The sequence below is a fragment of the Martes martes genome (genome assembly GCF_963455335.1).
Source record: "Martes martes genome assembly, chromosome: 11".
Classification (NCBI taxonomy): Eukaryota; Metazoa; Chordata; class Mammalia; order Carnivora; family Mustelidae; genus Martes; species Martes martes.
The window spans coordinates 51,832,797-51,853,767 of record NC_137899.1 but is presented as its reverse complement, the minus strand read 5'-3'; the positions used below and the strand labels follow the sequence as shown (position 1 = coordinate 51,853,767).

The window sequence follows — 20,971 nt, the reverse complement described above, 5'->3', positions numbered from 1 at the left end:
ATACCATATTGTTTGTTGCTTCTCTTGCCAGCATGTTAATTTTAACTCATGCCCAAGATAAATGTAACGCTTAACATTTTTTATTCTTATCCCTCACCCCATTACCACCATTAAAAATAAAGGCGTAGCTCACATTTTTGTCATAAAGTTTTCTCCAGCAGTCAGTCTAGTGACAATAAAAGTAATTCTCCCCATAACTGCAAGGTAAGAAGACACAATGGCTGATTTTTAAAAAATTAACCTTCCAACACCAAAGATTTTGTTTTAAATTAATTTTAATTAAGGTTTTTCCTTTTGAGGTCTTTCAGAAAACGATTTATCCATTCACTTAGGAAATACTTATTGAGTGTCTACTATGTTCCATGCAATATTCTTAGTATTCTTGTGCTGAGGAAGCATCACAACGGAACAAAAAACCAGAACAGAACAACAACAACAAAAAAATCCCTGACTTTGTGGAGCTTATGTTCTAATGGAGAGAAGACAGACAGTAAGAAAGAAAAACAGTAATTACGTTAGAAGGCTTAAGAGTTATGAAGAAAACTGAAGCAAGGGAGGGGGGATGGGGATAGGCAACATTTTAAATGGGACGGTCAGAGTAGGTTTCTTTGAAAAAGGTGACATTTGAGCAAAGATGGACAGTGGTGAGGGATCTAGCCATGCAAGTATTTGGTGGAAAGATCTTTCTAGATGGAGTACAGTCAGTGCAAAGACCCCAAGACAAGAACATGCCTTGCTGTTATAGGAGCAGGAAAGCTGGGACAAAGTGCTTAGTAGAAATGAGGTCAGAGAGGTGGATGTAAGGAGGGACTTGAGATGCTAGCTAGCATAAGGTTTTTTAGGTCACAGAAAGGAATCTGGCTAAGAAAACTAGGAGCTAATGATTTTGGCTTGCTCCTAGGTCTACAGATAAACTCTTAAATGTTAAAAGCACGTTCAGGTCACATTACAGGTTTGTTGTATCCAAACCTCATGTTATGTCTACACTTACTTTACCACCTTTAGAACAGGTGAAAATAGGTGAAAATGTATCGCTCCTGGAATGGGAAAATATGTGCAAAAAGTTAAATACTCAAGGCTAAACGCCTAAATTACAATTTTAATTCACCAGCCAGTATCTTAAATATTAATAAATCTCCTTCTCTGTTTTCTTACTTACAGGTTGGAACAGTATCTTTTTTCCAGCTTCCTTGTTGTCTCTAGTATCTTAGTTTCCCTTAACATCTTAGTCCAGATAGTATTTCCTATTCATGGCTTAATCTGTCAATACCAGTAACACATTTTATTGTGTTGCAGAGGTTAGAATTCTGCCCAGCCAGTAATATGGAAATTATGTATCAGATGGAGATCAAAACAAAACTGCTTTGCCTCCATTAGCTGAATTCAGTAAAATGAGTGTTTCTCTATCTAAATGAACAATTTTGTTTTCTTGGTGAGGACACAACAGAATAGTAGTAACACAAATCTGTAATGCCTTCACTTAATATTTCGAGAATATAACAGTAATGTGTTAAGTAAATTTCATTTTATAAAATAGTAACATTGTTAAGGAAAGGAGTAGAGGTGTAGGGAATGAGATCCTGGGAAGGGGAATGAACTATTGGCGTTAGTTTCCCCAAATGCCTTTGTACCCCTGTAAAAAAGAGATGGAAGGGTTCTGAAAATCTTCTTTGAAAATCTTCTTGTAAACTAGTTTCTAACACACAACAGAATAACACACTTTGACAGCAGGTTCAGGTAAACTACTTTCACTCAAATTCAGGTAGAAGCGGCTGCCTCCAATTCCACACATTGCAATCCATCTAGTGGTAGATTCAGCATGGTGTCAGTCTCAGGGGTTCCTATGCACAGAGTGCTAGAGTTCAGTTCCATTTTAAGTTGGCACTATTTATACGGACAGCTGCTGAAATCTGCACACCCTGATACAGAAACATAATATATCAAGAAGCCAGGAGAGCTGTAGAGATGATGGCAGTTAAAAAGCAAAAGCGGCCTCCCTCCACCCACCCACCCCCGGCCCTTTTATCCAGGTCTTTTAGAAGCAGCGAAACTAAGCCCTCATTGTTATGCAGGTGGTGGCCAATCACCTAATCTGCGACAGTCCGAACGGCTAGGATCGTGGGTAAAGCTAATATGCCTGTATCAATTCTACAACCTGTAGCGCACCCCAGAAGAGGGTTCACTGACGACTGGTAAGGACAAAGGAAAGTTTCTGTCAAAGTTCCGGAAGACAGTGACTGCGTGGGGAGCAGTTTCAGATCATATTTAACCCCATTCGCGGAGGGGGCCGACCCTGCTCTTTGGTCGCCGGTGGGCAAAGGAAATGCGAGGGGGAAGTTTTTCTACAGGACATCGGCCGCCCTGTCCCCGAGAGGCGCGAGGTGCGCAGCGCCATCAGTCGAAGGCTCGGTCTCTGCCGGTCTCGCTCCACCCCAGAGGCGGCCTACCCCGGCGTGCGGTGGAGGACGAGCGAGCTCCGCTGGCGCGCACGCCGCCTCCCGTACTGGCCCTGCGCTGGGCCCGCTCTCCACTCCCGGCAGTCCCAGGTGGGTTTGGGAACCCAGCTTTGGAGGCCTCACCGCCTTGTCGGAGTGGGCCCCGCGGCTTCCGCCTTCACTTCCCCACGCGCCGGCGCCATGGAGACGGTCACGAGTGGCCGGCGGCTCCTGCGCCCACCAATGGGAGCGCACGTCGCAGAGAGACGCGGACGTCGCTCTTCCAAGATGGCGGCGCGTCCGTCGCGAGCAGCCGGGCCGGGGGGAAGCCAGCGAAGCCGAGTAAAGCCGCCGCCCGGGAGAAGACTGAAGGAGCTGTTCCGGCCGTTGGCGGCGGCTCGGGCAGTTTTCGTTGCTGCTACGGCTGTTGCCATGCGGCGAGGCTAGGGAGGAGCTCACTTCCCCGGGGTGTAATAATGTTAACAGAGGTAAGCGGCAACGGCGGCCAGTGTTTACCTGTGAAATGGGGAAGGGGCCGGCGCCAGCTCTTCCGAGAACATCATTTCTCCCGCCCGCGGGCCTGACCCTCTGTAGAAGGCCCCGGGGCCGGAGGAGCAGCGGGGATCCTACAAGTGCCCCCTGAATAGGAGCTGTGCTGACTCAACAGAGTCCCACCACCTCCAGCTGCTGTGCCTCCTCTTTCGCAGTTGCCACTTGCCTGTCGCCCGTGGCACTGGTCACCCTCCTGCTGTCGCTACCTAACTCATCGCTTCCTTCGTGGTGTCCCCTTACACGCTGCTCTGTGGCAGCGTTGGTCTCTCTGCGTTGCTGCTGGTTCCTGTTCCCCTACGGTTTGCCCGAGATCTGCCTTCTCCCGTCCCTGGCCTCCAGGGCCCTCCACTTCCTAGCTCAGTCAGCATCCTGGGTTTGTCACTTGGCCAGACCGGTTTTTACCCACCCCCTACTTCGCCTACTTAGTGAAGTGGACCTTCTTTCTCAAGCGACACTTGAATAGCCCAGTTATGTCACCGTCCTTCCTCCCCCCTCACACCCTGTCACCTTTTTAAGTCGTAGGAATCGGGAAGTTCAGTTTAGCACCTACACTCTTGATTTGCTTAAGGCTCCCTTGGTACCCTTTGTGGAACAGTTTTGTTTTGTTTTGTTTTAAACTTGGACCTGAAATGGAAGTAGGGCAGCTATGACTAGCCAATCAGTTTCCCTTTTCTAGTGCTTCATGTCCATTGCAAAAAAAGCAGACTTTTTGAAGAAGTAGAGTTTGCCTTTACTAGCAGTACTTTAAGGGGAAGAACTAAATTGGTCTAATTAGATACTTGACCCAAGTTAACACAGTTATGTGTACTGGTATATGCTCGTGTAGGCGTCACTGAAGATAAATTCTGCAGCTTGTGGATTTGAGGAAATATCTTAGAAGCTACTCGCTTGAAGTCCTTTGAAGGTTCCGATGTCAGCTGTCAGGGACTAGTTTGGTATCTTTGTGGGCTGAGTTAAGGATAGGAAACAATTTTAATGGGCAACAGGAAGTATTCCTACCTGGGCCAAAAGAAAATAAAAACGTTTGTAGATGAGTGGCTTTTGTTGTGTTAAAAAGTGATAAAAAAGGATTTATTTGCCTTTCCAATTTGTTGAACCTCTGAGGAAGTTCACATTTTGGTATTTGCGCTTGATCTGCACACACAGCTTTGGAATATGATTTATCTGGTAAATACTGGTTGATATTAATTCATGAAATCCTTATTTCTTGTAGTTTGTAATTCACTTAATATTTCTAAATTCCACATATTTTTCATTCCTGGAGTTTATTTAATTTTCGGAAATTACGATGTATCTTAAGTTTCTGTTGTCATTAGCAGTATTAGGTTAAAAAAAGTCCTAGATCTAAGTAGCAGAAGTTCTATTTTTACTTTCAGTGTGATATTTTGGTGAGAATAATTAGCCTTACAATAAGTTGCAGTGGAGTCTTTAATGTCTGATATTTTATGACATGATCTTCTGATGAAACTTGGCTTAGGTTAGCATGGTTTAAAGAGTTCTAATGCTATCACATGAGCTCAGTGTTTGCTACTAAATGCTAGTGTCTTGATTTGGCAGGACTGTACCTTTTAAGCCTCTGTATTGTAAGTGGTTTTGTGTTTCAGTGAAATATTTTAAACAGTACGTCGTTGATGGTAGTAAGATGTACTTTAGTGCTTTGTGTGTGTTGATTGGTTGCACGGCTTGTAAGTGGCTGAGCCAGGTTTCCCACCTTGGCAGTCAGTCCTTGCCTAGTCCATTCTGTTAACTACTACAGTCGATTGCCTTCCCGAAGGAGGGCTCAGATTAAATGGTACTTGGATTTTATCTTTGGTTTTTAGTAGTTATTTTATAGATGAGAAAACTAAAGCCCAGAGACTGGTCCAAGGTCAACATTTATTAGTGGCAAATGTGAAACTTGAATCCCATCTCCTGACCTAGTATTTCTGACTGTACAGCTTTCAGTGAGTAATTTTCACCTCTCTTAATAGATTTTATAATACACTACTTTTTGCCCGAATATTGTCAGTAGATAAACTGAGAATTATTACTTGAGAAAGACTTTTTGTTTTACCTTTAGCCTTTTGTTTTTAAGGCTCAGAAATAGTCTGTTTGGAAATATATTAGATATAAAATTTTACTCAGTATTGGTTACTAAAAAATTAGTAGTGTGGGACTCCGTTTGACTGCTTCTCTTTGTTCCAACATAGATCAGGAGATATTAGGGGAAGTGATTTAATTCATGTTAGACCTTAAAATATATAATGATGAACTATGTGCAAAAGAATCTCTTGTTCAAAAAGCAGACTTTGTGCTCAGAAAGTGTTGAGTGGTACTGTCTGCTTGGTTCTTTGATATCTCAGCATTGAGGTGGGAGATACGGTCTTCAATAGCCAGATGAGAAGACTGAGAGTTAAAATAGTTGGCTTAAAATTATATAACAGGTGGTGGAAACAAGAGTCACACCTAGGTCCTTTTATTCCAGATTGTGTGCTGTTTTTGTGACTCAGTATGGAATGAATGCATCATTAATTTTCTTTTGAAGCTGATAATCATCAGTAAACTATTTTTAGGTTTACTTTTTTTTTTTTTTTAACCAGGATGAGGATGCCAGGTATATAGATACATAATAGTAAACAGTAGTGATAAACATTCATATGAAACTTCAGTTTTGCATTTTGTCAAAATAGATCTTTGAAACCTTTCAGAACCTATGCCAGTGGCCAATTAAGGGCCATCTCAAGTTAATGGAAAAAATTACCTAGTTGAGCAAATTGATATGTATGTTGAACTTCGAAACCTGTGATGGTAGATTAGTGTGAATTGAAAGTACAGCCCCAGTATGTCCTCTTGCCTTTTTTTTGGTTTGTTTCCTTAAAGGGAGGTTAACATAGTTTTCGATTTAAACTTTTTGGCTTCAATTTGTATTATATTCATTATCAGTACAAATGACATATTTAGAAGACTTGCTAGCCATATCTGTGTGTCTTTTGCATTTTCCAAATAAGTATGACTGGTTTGTCTGTTTTAAACGTCTAGTTAATGTTTTTCCCCTTCTACTGTCTTTGCCCCTGTTAGGACTTCTGCTTTTTTTTTTTTTTTTTTAAAGATTTAATTTATTTATTTGACAGACAGAGATCACAAGTAGGCAGAGAGGCAGGTGGGATGGGTGGGGGGGCGGGGGGAGGAAGCAGGCTCCCTGCAGAGCAGAGAGCCCGATGCGATGCGGGGCTCGATCCCAGGACCCTGAGATCATGACCTGAGCCGAAGGCAGAGGTTTATTAACCCACTGAGCCACCCAGGCGCCTCAGTACTTCTTACTCTTCATGTTACTCCTATTTGTCATAGTGTACTTGAAAATTATTTGTTTAATACCTATTTGTCCTCTATTCCTCTCTTTTAAAAAAGAAGCATAAATTTACTTATATCAGAATTAGGGTATGGGATGTTTATTTGAGGATTTGTTTCACTTAATCTGAATTTTCGTAGGATTAGAATGTAATGAAATACATTCGGATATAAAGAGGTATTTAACAATGAATTGTCATTAACCACATTTTTAAACTTTTTTTCAAAAGCTTTTAGGGTTATGAGTCTGAGCATTTATTATTACAGAGTACTAAAGGTATAGAAGATACAGGTTAATATTTTGAATTTAAACCTGAGCTGTGGTATACCCTGGAGGTTGTTTTTTGCTAACAACCAGTTACTAGCCTGTTGACATTGGTCTTGTGCTTTTAAAAATACGGAGTAAAACATTGTAGCTGTTTAAGCTTAGTAGTTTGGGTTGTGCGCAGATGTGAGGTGTTAGATAAAAATGGTTTATATTTGTATTAAGTCACTGCCACCCAGATTTATTGGTTTTTATATACTAACGCTAATTGTAGCTCTCGTGGTTAACAAATAAGATATAGGTGGGAAAAGGTGCCCTCTGTAGCGCTTTTAGAAGTCCCAGGTTAATAGTTGTTGAGGGAATAAAATTTTGTGTTTCAAATACTTTCTGAAGATATTTGCACAATAGGTTTTTAGTCAATAGGTTTTTTCTTTCGGGATTTTATAGTTTTTGATAGGTGATTTGCTCTTAAAGGTGATGGAGTTTGCATTATAGTACAGAGTTATAATCATGTGATGGTAATTTATTTGTCAGTTTAACTGGTCATGGGGTGCCCAGATTAAACAGTTATTTCTAGGTGTGTCTGTTAGGGTGTATCTGGATGAGGCTGAGATTAACATTTGAATCAGTGCACTCTCTAAAGTAGATTGCTCTTCCTGTTATGGGTGGGCCCTCTCTAATCCCTTGAGGGCCAGAATAGAACTATAGGTGGAGGAAGGAGGAATTCGCCCCCCCCTTCCCCTGCTAGAGCTGGAACATCCCGTCTCATTTTATCTCTTTTCCTTGGATTGGGATTTAAATCTTTGGTCCCTGGTTCTTAGGCCTTTGGACTGAATTACCACTAATTTTACTGGGTCTCCAGCTTTTGGATGGCAGATTATGGGACTTCTCAGCCCCCATAATCGTGTGAACCAGTACTTCATAATGTATCTCCTTAAAAAAGTCCGTACTTCCTGTTGGTTCTGTTTCTCTCCGAGAACTCTAATACAGAGACTCTGGTGTTTGGATGGGTTGTTTCAAAGTTTGTTGACCACTTTTCCATAGACACTGATAAAAAATTGTTTTCTTAACTAGTCTACTGTATGTTTATAATTAAAAGTGCTATATTGGACGCCTGAGTGGCTCAGTCGGGTTAGCGGCTGCCTTCAGCTCAGTTCAGGATCCCAGGGTCCTGGGATGGAGTTCCACCTTGGGTTCCTTGCTCAGTGGGGAACCCGTTTACTTCTGCTCTCCCCCTGCTTGTGTGTGTGCTCACTTGCTCTCTCTCTCTCTCTCTATGACAAATAAGGAAAATCTTTAAAAAAAAAAAAGATTAAAGGTATTGGTTGTATGTCATAAGGCCGCTGGAAAATGTATTTGCTTTTGATCTTTTCATGTGGTAATTGCCAACGTATATATATAGCTTTTCGCAGATGACATGGGATGTTTTATGTATTAATCTAGTCTTGTTAGATGTGCTCATGCTTACCTACATTTAGTCTCATTTCTAGTGTTACTGTGGAATGAAGAGAAATCTCTTAAAGGGAGAAGAAAAAGGGTATGAGAGGATGTTTGCTTCAGGTGGAATCAACCTGGCTGTGTTAGCTGAGTAATAATGGAAAAGGAGGGAACATGAGCTTTTGGAAGAGGAAGAAAATAGATTCTATCATGGGGAAGTTTTCAGCACTGGTCACTAAGTAGCTAGCCATTTGGTGGTGAAGCTAAGTGACTTCATGGCATTCCTGAGTGAGGTTCTTAGGGTATGGCTTTTTAAACGTGTTTTGAAATTTTGTGGTTTTACAGACCATTAAGTGTCCTCTCTATCGATGGTAATCTAAAATTGACTTTCTGTTTCTCAGGTTTAGTTTTGATACTACAGCACTTTAAATATTTGGAAGGAGAGAGAGAACTTTAATTAAAGCAAGTGGACAGCTTTAAAATAGTAAACTATTTGACCATTAAAAAAGGGTTTAAAATTGAGTGAATAAACAGGCCGGACTCACGGTGGTGATGCATCCTCATGTCTGTCAACAAATTACATGTACCACAGTAGTGTGGCAACAGACAATAACCTGTTGTTAAGTGGTATAAGGATGAATCCCAACTTAACTTATTTATGATGTGACATTAGGGAAGTTGTTTGAAATTTTTGAGTCTTATTTCCCTTCTTTGTAAAATTGGATAGTAGTAGCACTTCCTAGCTGCTCTCATATTGTTGTGAAGATCAGATAAAATGATACTACAACTCTGTAAATTTTCAATCATTATACAAATATTTGTGGTTAATACATCAGGTTGTTCCCCCCCCCCCCCCCCCGTATGCCTTGCATTGATATGAATCCAAGTCCTAGGCTCCTTCTAGCTTTATGGCTCATTTGCTTCTTAGTAGGTGGATGGGTGGATGGATTCCTAGAGAAAGAGGGTGCCCCCTGGCTATTGATGTGGATATAGGGAAGGCCGAGAATAGGTTAAAAGAAGTGAAAAGAAGAAAAAAAAAGTTGACCAAGAGCATGTCTTGCAAACTAGTAATGAGATTAGTTTCCTATGTAGTTGGTAAACTGATTCCAAATAATTTTTGAAAGAGAAAATATTTTGAAGAAGTTCACTTATTTGAGGGTTAGCAGTTATTTCTACATGTCCTTAAATATTTGTGGGAAAGTAAATCTTTTAATCAACCCTGATAAATTCTTGAAAGGAAAAGGTGTTGTTTAGGATAATTTTCATAAAGCTTTGGTTATAACTTGTATCAGAGATTAATTTTTGCAGTTTAATTTGTTCACCAAACATAAATACATCTATTGTGTGGTAGGCACCTGAGAAGTTCTGGTGCTCAAGGGGTGAGTCAGATCTGAAACCTGCCCTCAGAAAATTCACTATCAGAGCTACCTTGTGCCAGTTTGGCATTCTTTCACCTGAGGCCTTGAGGTCTTTCGTCAAAATAAAACAGATAACATAATTAAAGGATGAAAAATTAAGCGGAAGGAAAGGTTGGAGTATGTAATTAAAAGGTAATTACTTGCATTAGCTTTATAACTCCAGGTTAAAACTACCAGTTTGGATGAGATGGTAGCTGTTAAAATGAGTTTCTCTTTGTTATTGAAGAATCCGCCCATCTCTTCTGTCTGTATTTGTTCCAAGCTAAATTTTTAAAAAAATGAGAAAAGAGAGGTAAAAAAAAATTGTGAATTTGTCATGTTCTTTGTTTTTTTGTTTTGTTTGTTTGTTTGTTTGTTTTTTGGAAAAGACTCTTTAAATCTCCTTAGGGGTCTACCGTAGTCTACTGAAGGATCCAGCTGAATTCCATTACCCTGATAAAAGTAATGCTTAACTCCACCCTCATCTATTATATATTCATTTATATGTTTATTTTGTGTTTCTTCCCAACTGAATGTGAAATCCTGAAGATGGGGCTCACAGTTGTGTTTCCAGTACCTGGAGTAGAGCTTAACATCTAATGTCCTCACTAAATATCTGTTGAGGGGATGAATGTTAAATATTCTTTGCATAAGATTAAGTGAACAAGTGAACAAGTAAGATGAAGTGAACAAGTGAAAAATAATTAAGACAAAAACTGTCTACCATAAATTTATGCCAGCACATTAATTACCTCTCAAGGATTGGTTATTATCAGTGTCCATTAGATATTTTTTAATAGGACACTGTGGTTGAATATTGTGTTTGGGATCACAAAACACAAGTTTGACCAAAAAAAGTTGAACACCAGTCTTTTTGTTAGAATGTATTTTGTCTTAATTTTTCTTACAGGTAAAAATCTGGTTAGATTGATGTCATTTTCATATGACCAATTACAAATGCAAGAACAACTTAGATTTTATCTTGTATCTCTTAATACTTGATTTTTATTATGATTTTATGTGTACTACTTAAAACTTGTATTCCTGTACTAGGTAAAGCTTTGTTTCTAGCAGTACAATAATGCTGATTTTTGTGGTGGTTTGTTGAGTGTTTCACAGTTTGTATAACCTTTCATGCTACCTTTTTCTTTTTTTAAAGATTTTATTTATTTATTTGACAGACAGAGATTACAAGTAGGCAGAGAGGCAGGCAGAGAGAGAGGGGAAGCAGGCTCCCCGCCTAGCAGAGAAACTGATGTGGGCTTGATCCCAGGACCCTGAGATCATGACCCAAGCTGAAGGCAGAGGTTCAACCCACTGAGCCACCCAGGTGCCCCCTTTAATGCTATCTTGAAACTTTGCAAGTATGACTAAAAATTTGGTTATGGATTTCAGAAAGTTGGAAATTTGGGGTACATTTTCAAGGAGGGCAGCTGCTACCTTACTCTCTTGACTAAAAAGCCTCTTGGTGTCATTGTTAGAGACAGAACATTGTTAGATCATTTCAGCCATCTACAATTCCATTATAAATTCAGAAATGATATGTACCACAAAGTTCAGTGAAACAATTCTATGTTCTGCTGTGAAAATTAAACTGGTTTATGATCTTTAAGTTAGTACCAGACACTTCATGTACATTAACTGGAATAATTTACTGTTCTTGGTTTATTGCATTGTTTTCTCCCAATTTCCTGAGGAATCTTTTTATTCTTATGCATGTGTGAAACCCACAGGGTGTATCCTGGTTTTGCTTTTCACCATAGATCTGCATGATTGGAGAGTCCTTGGATGTTACTGTGCTTAAACCTGAATTGGTTTTGCTCCTGGAACCCTGGAGCTATTTTTATTTTTAGCCTGGCTATGGTTTGGCACTGTAGAGGGAGTGTGATTCTTTGCATTGTGACTTTTAAGGCTAGAGTTGTGTGACAGCATGGATGTGTGGAGAAAGGCTTTTGGATGCACCATCATTTGAGGCTTGGAAATTATAAAACTGATTGAAGTTGTGCAGTGTTAATAGAAGAGTTAAACATCTCATTTTAGTTACTACATAAATTTTGGGAAGTAACTGGTCTGATTTTAAGGTATGTGTTATCCAGTATTTAAGTCATAATATTGTACTTTACATTTGTTCTTGTTGTCTCTTCTCGAGTTTATTTGAGATGGCATATTTTTCTCAGGGTACTTAATCAGACTGCAGTTATTAATATAATCAGCTATTTTTATACCTGATGTTAATCACTAATATCTGACACATTTTCTTGAGTAGCACCTAAATGCTCAAGACCTAACCCTGTGGAATAGTCTAATCCTGGTAAAGGTTAGCAGAATAAGAGAAAATGGGGTAGGGGGAGGTTGGAGGCAACTTGAAGGGTTTAACAACAAAGAGAAAAAACATCTGAAATAACCTATTTTAAAAGAGTGGGTGTGTTGATTACATAAAAATTTTAGAAAAATCATTTAGGCTTGAGAGTATTTTATAATTTATTAAAATTGTGTTTTATGAACTAAAGTTCAGCAAATTAATGTCTGATAACTCAGAATAGTCAATCAGGTAAAGAAAGGCACTAATGCAAAATTTAGTGTGATTGTCTTTGTTCTGGGGCACAAAGTGCTAATCATCTCTCTTTTCTACCTATGCATAAATCTTTGTATACATGCATATACGTATTTTCTAATCACAATTGAACATTTCCAATTTTTTAGGAGTGTATGCTGATGATTAAGAGCAATGGGTGGTGTCAGATTATTTGGATTTGAATCAAAGTTTTGTCACTTTAGAGCATTTTGATTTTGGAAAGTTATTAACCTTTTTGAACCTTAGTTTTCTCATCTGTCTGACTGTAAATTAATGGTATTTACGCCATAGTGTTGTTACAAGTATTAAGTGAAACGACACATTAAATCCTGTGAATGTTTCCCACAGTAATACTCAGTAAATACTAGGTTTTATTCTTATTTTTTCAGATGTAAATAGCAAGTAGTTTATTTTCATAGCTTAGAATTTAGTGTTTGAAGTTGAGAGATTTTAAAATGTCAAATTGGGGACGCCTGGGTGGCTCAGTCTGTTAAGCGTTTGCTTTTAGCTCAGGTCATGATCCCAGGGTCCTGGGATTGAATCCCCATCTTGGGCTTTTTGCTCAGCAGGGAGTCTGCTTCTCCCTCTGCCAGCTCTGCCTGCTGCTCCCTCCCTCTGCTTGTGCTCCCTCTCTCTCTGATAAGTAAATAAATAAAATCTTAAAAAAAAAAATAAGCAAAGAAATTCTCTTTGACCCAGATGATCTAATTTTTCCCTGTCTCAGTTCTTACTTTCTAATTTATGTATTACATTGAGAGCTAGATTTAGACAATTTCAGGAGGAAATTGAGAGGTGATACCTGTGTGATAGAATTGGTCATAACTAGAACCTTTGACTAATTTATCTCTTCCATATTAAAGCTTTTACTGTAGGTGAGTGAAATGAAAAAGTTGTAGTACAGTTTCATATTGTGCTTTTAAAATGCCAGTGTTAATGTGATTTTCTGTTATGGAAAGTATTATGATTCTTGTCAGTTTGATAAAGTTTTATGTAAAGTAGCTTTGAATTTATAGAAGTTCTTCTGTTAGTTTGTTCCTTTAATAGGGAATAGGCAAGGAATGTAAAAATCCTTTGTTTAAAAAATAGACATAGTGGCATGATTAGTAGTAGTAGTATCGTGCAGTGAGTTAAGAAAAGGACTGAGGGCTGTGTTACTACAAATAAAATTTGTACTTATAAGTTTAAATATGGATATTAAGCATATAAATTACTTCAGTCCTTCCATAGGACAGCTGCTTTTCTGCATTCATGCAATAATAAAACTGTTATACACAAGGAGGGGGTGTTTCTATTATAAAAACATTTTACTTAGCTGGACATTATGCCATCAAAGTCCTTTGTGAGTGAATCTGTATCTGTCTTTATTTTCCTTTCTATACTTATTTTTTCCTTTTGTTGGTGAGGCTTTGTAGATGTGTTGATTATTTTCCCTTACCTCTTTTATTATTCTCCTCTCTCTAGGCTTGCAGCTTGCTCTCTCAGGGCTTTTCCCCCAACCTTTACCCTTTCCTCCCTCTTGCAAAGAAATTAAATAGGCGATGATAGAGTATTTAACTTTCATTTTTACACACCACGAACGGGTATAAAAATACTTTTCTGTTGTTAATTTAAGAAGTGAACAAATAAAACTGTATACATTTAAAGCTATACAGTGCAGTATAATTTTTTTTATGTTGGTATGCCTCTTGTCTGAATTTATCTTATTAAAAAGATTCATGATCTCTGAGTTAGTGAACACTGTTGGGCTTTGTTTTTTTATTGTGAGTTAAAAGGATCTTGTAGTACTTTCAGGGTCATTGTTTTGATATTGAGTTGTTACTGTACAGCTGTCAGGAATGTGAAGGAAATTTATGTGCATCTGTGCCAACTCTAGAACATACCCTAAAAGTTACCTGAATACTATTACTTAGAAAATCTACATCAGAGTTTTAGAGTACCATGGGATTTAAGATGTTAGTGTCAGTTTAGTTACTTCAGGTTTTTCTGACAATTTGAATTTTTGAATCTCAGTAAATCACTTTTGATTTTTCAGATATTGTGTGTATAGTCTTGCCCATCCCCTCCCGACTTTCCTTTTTAAAAAGTCTATTTGAGAGTCATGTAAAATAATGGTTCAAAACATGCTTAAATTTTAAATAAACCAAGCTCAGTTCATGGCCCAGTGCTATGATTTAGCTGTTTCCTCATCTGTAGAATAGCATCAGTAACATAACATGTCAGAGTTGTTGTGAGAATTAAATATATATAAAGTGGTTAGCAAAGGTCCTAGCCAATACTAAGCACTTAGTAAATGGTGGCTCTTACTATTGTTTTAGAGGATGCTCCTTTTTATAAGGAAAAAAAAAAAGGTAGAAGGTTGGTGATAATTCATTGCTAGGCTTTGCATTGAAGATCTGGGTCTCTCTACTGTAATAGACTTGTGTTGTTTTGATTTACCCTTGGATGATGTATGATGGGGAAGAGCAAAAGTTGAGTTTGGATATTGAAACTTTTTTCTTGTTATAGTCATGTATGAATGAGGGAGAAGAGGAGCCATTTATGAATATGGCCTGTTTTGTCTTGCTGTTGCACCTGTGAACTGCTATGGTAAAAGTTTTGTGAACTTTAGTAGAAGAACACTTTTGTAAATGGAAATCTTCAGGCATATTAAGTAAATTCATTCTTTATAATTCACTTTTGTTAAGGGCACTTAATATGCTTTTATATTGCCATGTAACTAAGCTTATTTTTTCAGAATGAGGTAATGACAGAGAATGGTCTTGATTTTTTTTTTTTCTTTTTAAAGATTTTATTTATTTATTTAGAGAGCATGCATGTGCTTATGTCTGAGCCAGGGCAGGGGCAGAGGGAGAGAGAGTATCTCGTGTAAGATCCAGGCTGAGCAGGGTAGGGCTCGATCTCAAGACCCTGAGATTGTGACCTGAGCCAAAATCAAGAGTTACACGCTCTACCCACTGAGCCACCCAGGTGCCCCAGGGAATGGTCTTGATGTTTGAGGATCTTTATGTAGTATAATGTGGCCCCCAAAGAGTAGGTGAATTGTTGCGTTAGAAGTGCCAAGTGCAGGCTCAGCGGTTTAAAACCTCTGCCTTTGGCTAGGGTCATGATCCCAGAGTCCCTGCTCCGCAGGGAGCCTGCTTCCCTTGCCCCTCTCTCTGCCTGCCTCTCTGCCTACTTGTGATCTCTGTCTGTCAAACAAATAAATAAAATCTTAAAAAAAAAAAAGAAAAAAGAAATGCCAAGTGCATTACTGTCTAATATTAGAACAATACATTTTATTTTAGTGTTACAGTTACAGGATCTAAAGAAAACAAGGTATTTATGGAATAGGAAGAAAATTACTGAGAAACCTGGACATTCAAGATTTTAATTTTTTTTTTGATGTTTTCTTTCTGGTCTTGGAGAATATAGTGGAATAATGCCCTCTTTCCCATTAAAACATTTTCATTGTTGTTGCAAGAAATGTAATGAATAAAAAACACTCTCCATTATTCAGAAAGAACCTTTTTAAAAATAAACTATTTACAGAAATACATAAACTATATAATTTTAATCAGTGTTTTAAAGTGTAATTTTTCAAACATACTGGAACCTTGAAAAATATTGCCTTAAACACCCATATACCAAGTACCTATATTAACATTTTGTCATATTTCTTCATTTCTGACTCTGTGTTATTTTTGTTGCATTGTAGCTGAATCATTTTAAAGTAAACTGCAGATATTAGGTCATTTCTCAGAATACTCTCACAGTCTCCCAAGAGTATGGATTTTTTTTTTAGCTTTCAAGTTTTTATTTTAATTCCAATATAGTTAGCACACAGTGTTGTATCAATTTCAGATGTACAATATGGTGATTCAACAGTTCCATACATTACTTGGTACTCATCACTATAAATGTACTCCTTAAGCCCTATCACATATTTAACCCATCTCCCTACCCACCTCCCCTTTGTAACCATCAGTTCTCTGTAATTGAGAGTCTGTTTCTTGATGTCAACCCCCGTTTCCCCTTTGTTTGTTTTTTTCTTAAATAACACATATGAGTGAAATCATACAGTGTTTGTCTTTCTCTGACTTATTTCACTTAGCATAATACTCTCTAGTGCCATCCATGTCATTGCAAATGGCAAGATTTCATGTCTGGATAATATTCCATATATTATATACGCACACACACCACATCTTTATCCATTAATCAGTCAGTGGACACTTGGGGTGCTTTCATATCGTGGCTGTTGTAAATAATGCTGCGATAAATGTAGGGATGCATGTATCCCTTTAAATTAGTGTTCTTGTATTCTTTGGGTAAATACCCAGTAGTGTGATTGCTGGGATATAGGGTAGTTCTGTTTTTAACTTTTTGAGGAAACTCCATACTGTTTTTCAGAGTGGCTGCATCACTTTGCATTCCCACCTGCAGTGTACGAGGATTCCTTTTTCTACACATGCTCTCCAACACATGTTTCTTATGTTGTTGATTTTAGCTATTCCGACAGGTGTGAGGTGATAGCTCATTGTAGTTTTGATTTGCATTTCCCTGATGGTAAGTGATGATGAACATCCTTTCCTGTGTCTGTTGGCTATCTGGATGTCTTCTTTGGTGAAATATCTCTACGTGTTTTCTGCCCACTTTTAGATTTGATTATTTGTTTTTTGGGTGTTGAGTTATGTAAATCTTCTTTTTTTTTTTTTTTAAGATTTTATTTATTTATTTGAGAGAGTGAGTGAGAGAAAGCATGAGTGGGACGAGGAGCAGAGGGAGAGGGAGAAGCAGACTCCCCACGGGCTGGGAGCCTGCCTTGGCTCCATCCAGGAACTCCTGGATCATGACCTGAGCAGAATCTATCAATCAACTAAGCCACCCAGGCTCCAAACACCAAGTTGTGTAAATTCTTTGTATATTTTGCGTACTAACCTTTTGTCAGCGATGTCATTTGCGGATATCTTCTCCCATCCCATAGGTTGCATTTTAGTTTTGTTGATTGTTTCCTTCTCTGTGCAGAAGCTTTTTATTTCGATGTAGTCCCAGTAGTTTATTTTTGCTTTTGTTTCCCATGCCTCAGGAGACATAACTAGAAAAAAATTGCCACGGCCAATGTCAAAGAGATTACTTCTTTTTTTCCTCTTATAGGATTTTAATGGTTTCCTGTCTCACATTTAGGTCTTTCATCCGTTTTGAATTATTTTTGTGAATGATGTAAGGGTGGTCCATCCAGTTTCTTTCTTTTACCTGTTACTGTGCAGTTTTTCCAACATAGTTTGTTGAAGAGACCATCTTTCCTATTGGATATTCTTTCTTGCTTTGTTGAAGATTAATTGACCATATAGTTATGGGCTTATATCTGGGTTTTCTGTTCGGTTCTGTTGATCTGTATGTCTGTTTCTGTTTTGATTACTGCAGCTTTATAATATAACTTGCAGTCCAGAATTGTGATGCCTGCAGCTTTGCTTTTGTTTTTGAAGATTGCTTTGGCTATTTAGGGTCTTTTGTGGTTCCATACAAATTTTAGAATTGTTTGTTCTAGTTCTGTTAAAAATGTTGTATTTTGATAAGGATTTCATTAAATGAGAATTTAAAAAAGTATAACCGCAGCATTATTGTCACATCTAATAAAATTACAAGTAATTTCCTATTACCATTGAATATTCATTATATTAAAATTTCCCCAGTTTGAACCAGAATCTGTTCCACCAATATCATTGTTAATATCTTTAATCCAGAATAGGTAATCTCTTCATATTCTTTTCCTTCTCCTCTTTTTCCTCTTTCTCATCCTTTTTTCCCTCATTGTTGTATGAGTGGTTGTCTTGTGCATTAGGATGCTGTGTAGGGTACACACAACATGCTTGGCCTCTGTGATAGTACCTGCTCCTCTTACCACCCCCCTCAACACACCTTTTGATAACCAAAAATGGCTCCATATGTTCAAGTTTTCCTGGGGAGCAGAGTTGTCCCTGGCTGAGAGCCACTGCATTAAAGGTAGTACCCTTTCTTCACTGTAATTTTTTAGATACTTATTCCTTAGAATTTTTTTTTTGTTCTGAATTGATTATGTTCCATTTTTCTGTGTGTCTAGCCTGATTTGCTTATTTATTCCTCTTTTTTGTTGTTTAGCTAGCAAGTGGTAGTTTTAAAAACAGTTTTATTGAGATATTATTATTCACATACTGCACAGTTCACCCAAAGGGTCTAATTCAGTGACTTTTAATACAGAGAATTATGCCTGCATTGCTGCAATAAGTTGTAGAACTCATTACTCCCAAATAGAAAAACCCTCACCCTTTGGCCATCATTGTCAAATCTTCCCTCCTTTTATCACAAATGCCTTGCTTTGGATTTGCCTATTCTGGACATTTTATATGAATGGAATCCGAATATGTAGCCTTTGTGACTGGCTTCTTTCATTTAGCATGTTTTCAGGTTCGTACATGTTGTAGCATATATCAGTACTTCAGATTTTTTGTATTGCCTAATAGTATTGTATAGGTACACCACGTTTTATGTATCCTTTCATTTCTTGGTAGATATGGGGTTATTTCCATTTTTGTACTATTCTAAATACTGCTGGTATGAACACTTGTGTACAAGTTTTTGTGTAGACATAATATTTAATTTCTCTTGGGATGTATGGTAGGAATGGAATTGCTGGATCATATGGTAACTATGTTTAACCTTTTGAGGAACTGTGGACTGTTTTCTAAAGCCCCTACACCATTTTACGTTCCCATCAGCAGTACAGGAAGTTTCTAGTTTCCACATCCTTGATATTGTTATATCTCTTTTTGATTATAGCTGTCTGGTGGGTGAGAAGTGTTGTCTCATAGTGGTTTTGATTTGTATTTCCCTTATGCTTAATGATATTGAACATCTTTTCATGTGCTTTTCATGACCGTTTATCTGCATTGGAGAAAATGTGTATTTGAATCTCATGCTCATTTAAAAATTGGGTTGTCTACTTCTTACTCAGTTCTAATGGTTCTTTGTGTATTATATGTAGAGGTTCGTTATCACATATTTTAATTTACAAATATTTTCTCCCGTTCTGTACTTTGGCTTTTTTCATTTTCTTGAAGGTATCATTTAAGTGCAAAATTTTCTGATTTTGATGTAGGCCACTTTATCTACTTTTCTTTGGTTGATTGTGCTTTTGGTGTCACAAGGTATTTAAATTTTGCTGTGCATTTTTTTCTTGTTATCTTCAGGAGATAGTATTACTCATATTGCATAAGTAAGACCAAATAGGTAATAGAGCTGAAATTAAGTCATTGCAGTTTTCTCCAACTTGAATTACAGAAATTTTTTTTGTGAATTCAGTATCACATGTAGATGGTGTATATGTATTTATAGAAGACTTTACTGAGATTTGAGGGTGATGAAGAGTGGGGTTTATGTTGTGCAGTGTTGGATAATTAACAACCACTATGCTCTTTAGTGGGGAAGCTAACTACAGTGACCTGAAATTCTGCAGTGTTCCTGTCTTCGGTTGCTCTGCTGTGAGTGTTCTTCATGGTTAGTCACACCCCTGGAGGAGGAGGAATCCTCCTGAAGCAGAGTCACCCTGTATTTCCAGCCTTGCCCTCCTTGCCCCTGTAATCTGCTTACTTCTCCCTCACTAAATTCCTGGCTGTATTATCTCGTGATAATTGCGGTGCTTATCCATTTTTTTTTTCTCCTAGCACATTTTGAGTCTCTAGGTCTTAACTTTGGAGATCCTTTATAAGACTGGCTAGTTGTTTCAGCATCACTTTAAGTCCAGGATTCTTCACTTTGTGTTACTCTTGAGGATCATCTCTGTTAATGGTCCTGCTGCCTCTTTACAGTTACTTGCAGCAATGTCTGCCTTCATCACCTCCACCTTCCTAATGTCATACTTCCTACTAAGTGTTTTAAAATTCTTAATAAATACTTAATTAGGCCCTGGCAATATACCAATGCTATTTTTTTTTAAGATTTTCCACATCAAATCTGTTTTAAAGGACATGTGTGTGTTAAGCTAGGTCCTCATTATTACCATAATTTGACCAACTATTATGCCTTGCATCTTAAGGATGTTTCAAATTTTTTGTTTAGAGGAGTACAAATGTTATGACAGCCTTTGTGATCAGAGCTTGCTAGAAATAAATATTAGTAATAGTGTATTTTAATATTTTAAGTGAATTGTTAATTGAATGCTAATAAAATCAATTAAGAATATGGCGTGTCTTTTGTAGGAAAAGTGGTAAGTGCAATCTAAAAATATTGAAGTATTATTTGCACTATAACATGATTTTTGAAAAGCAAACCAATGCAGAAGCATATTTAGTAAGTGAAAGTATCGTTTGCCTTTTCTGTTAAAAAAAAAGTATTTACTTCTATACCTTTCTCTATATTTAAATACGTGAGAATTTTCAATAAATTTGTAAAAACAAGTGTCAAGGTAGTGATGTGAATTACCTTTTCCTGCTTTGTTAAGTTTCTAAATTGTTTATCTAATTTTTTCTGTGATTTTTCTTTGTTAGTATACTTTATACTGTTATCTTTTCTCTACCCTATAGATAGCAGTTGGTTAGTGAATTGATTTGACACAGAAACCAAGGATAAGTGGAACCTAAGTATTAAGATACCAGTCGATGATCAGAAAGGAAGATAAACTGTTGAAGATTATTACTGATTATAAAATCTTGTATAAAGTGTAAACTATAAATCTTGATTTATGTAACACTGATTTGATGATTGATCAGGGTACTGTGTGTTCAATATATACTCTTGAGAGCATACTGCATGTGCCAAATGTTACACTTGGCACCAAGAATATATCAGTGAACAAAACATACACAGTTTATGTCCTCATGAGACTTATAGCATATGGTATATATCAGAAAATAAACAAGCAATTTCATCATAATGTGATAAATGAGGATATTGGCAAGAGAGTAGTTGAGATGGTGAGCTGTGGAGTCCAATCTAGATAGGGAAGTGGATACAGAAGTGGGCTAAATAA

The 20,971-nt window shown here is 37.6% G+C and overlaps 1 protein-coding gene across 2 annotated transcripts in view; it reads left to right on the top strand.

Moving 5' to 3' along the window:
• The first annotated feature begins 2,192 nt into the window (after window positions 1-2,192).
• SNX13 (sorting nexin 13) overlaps window positions 2,193-20,971 on the top strand; it is a 130,870-nt gene continuing 112,091 nt past the window's right edge. Inside the window, exon 1 of one of the 2 annotated variants that reach the window (XM_080818897.1) lies at window positions 2,193-2,923. In XM_080818897.1, the coding sequence (XP_080675023.1) occupies window positions 2,324-2,923 (600 nt within the window). In that variant the 5' untranslated portion in view covers window positions 2,193-2,323. The remainder of the gene's footprint in view (window positions 2,924-20,971) is intronic. The other variant, XM_080818898.1, reaches the window with a different exon arrangement.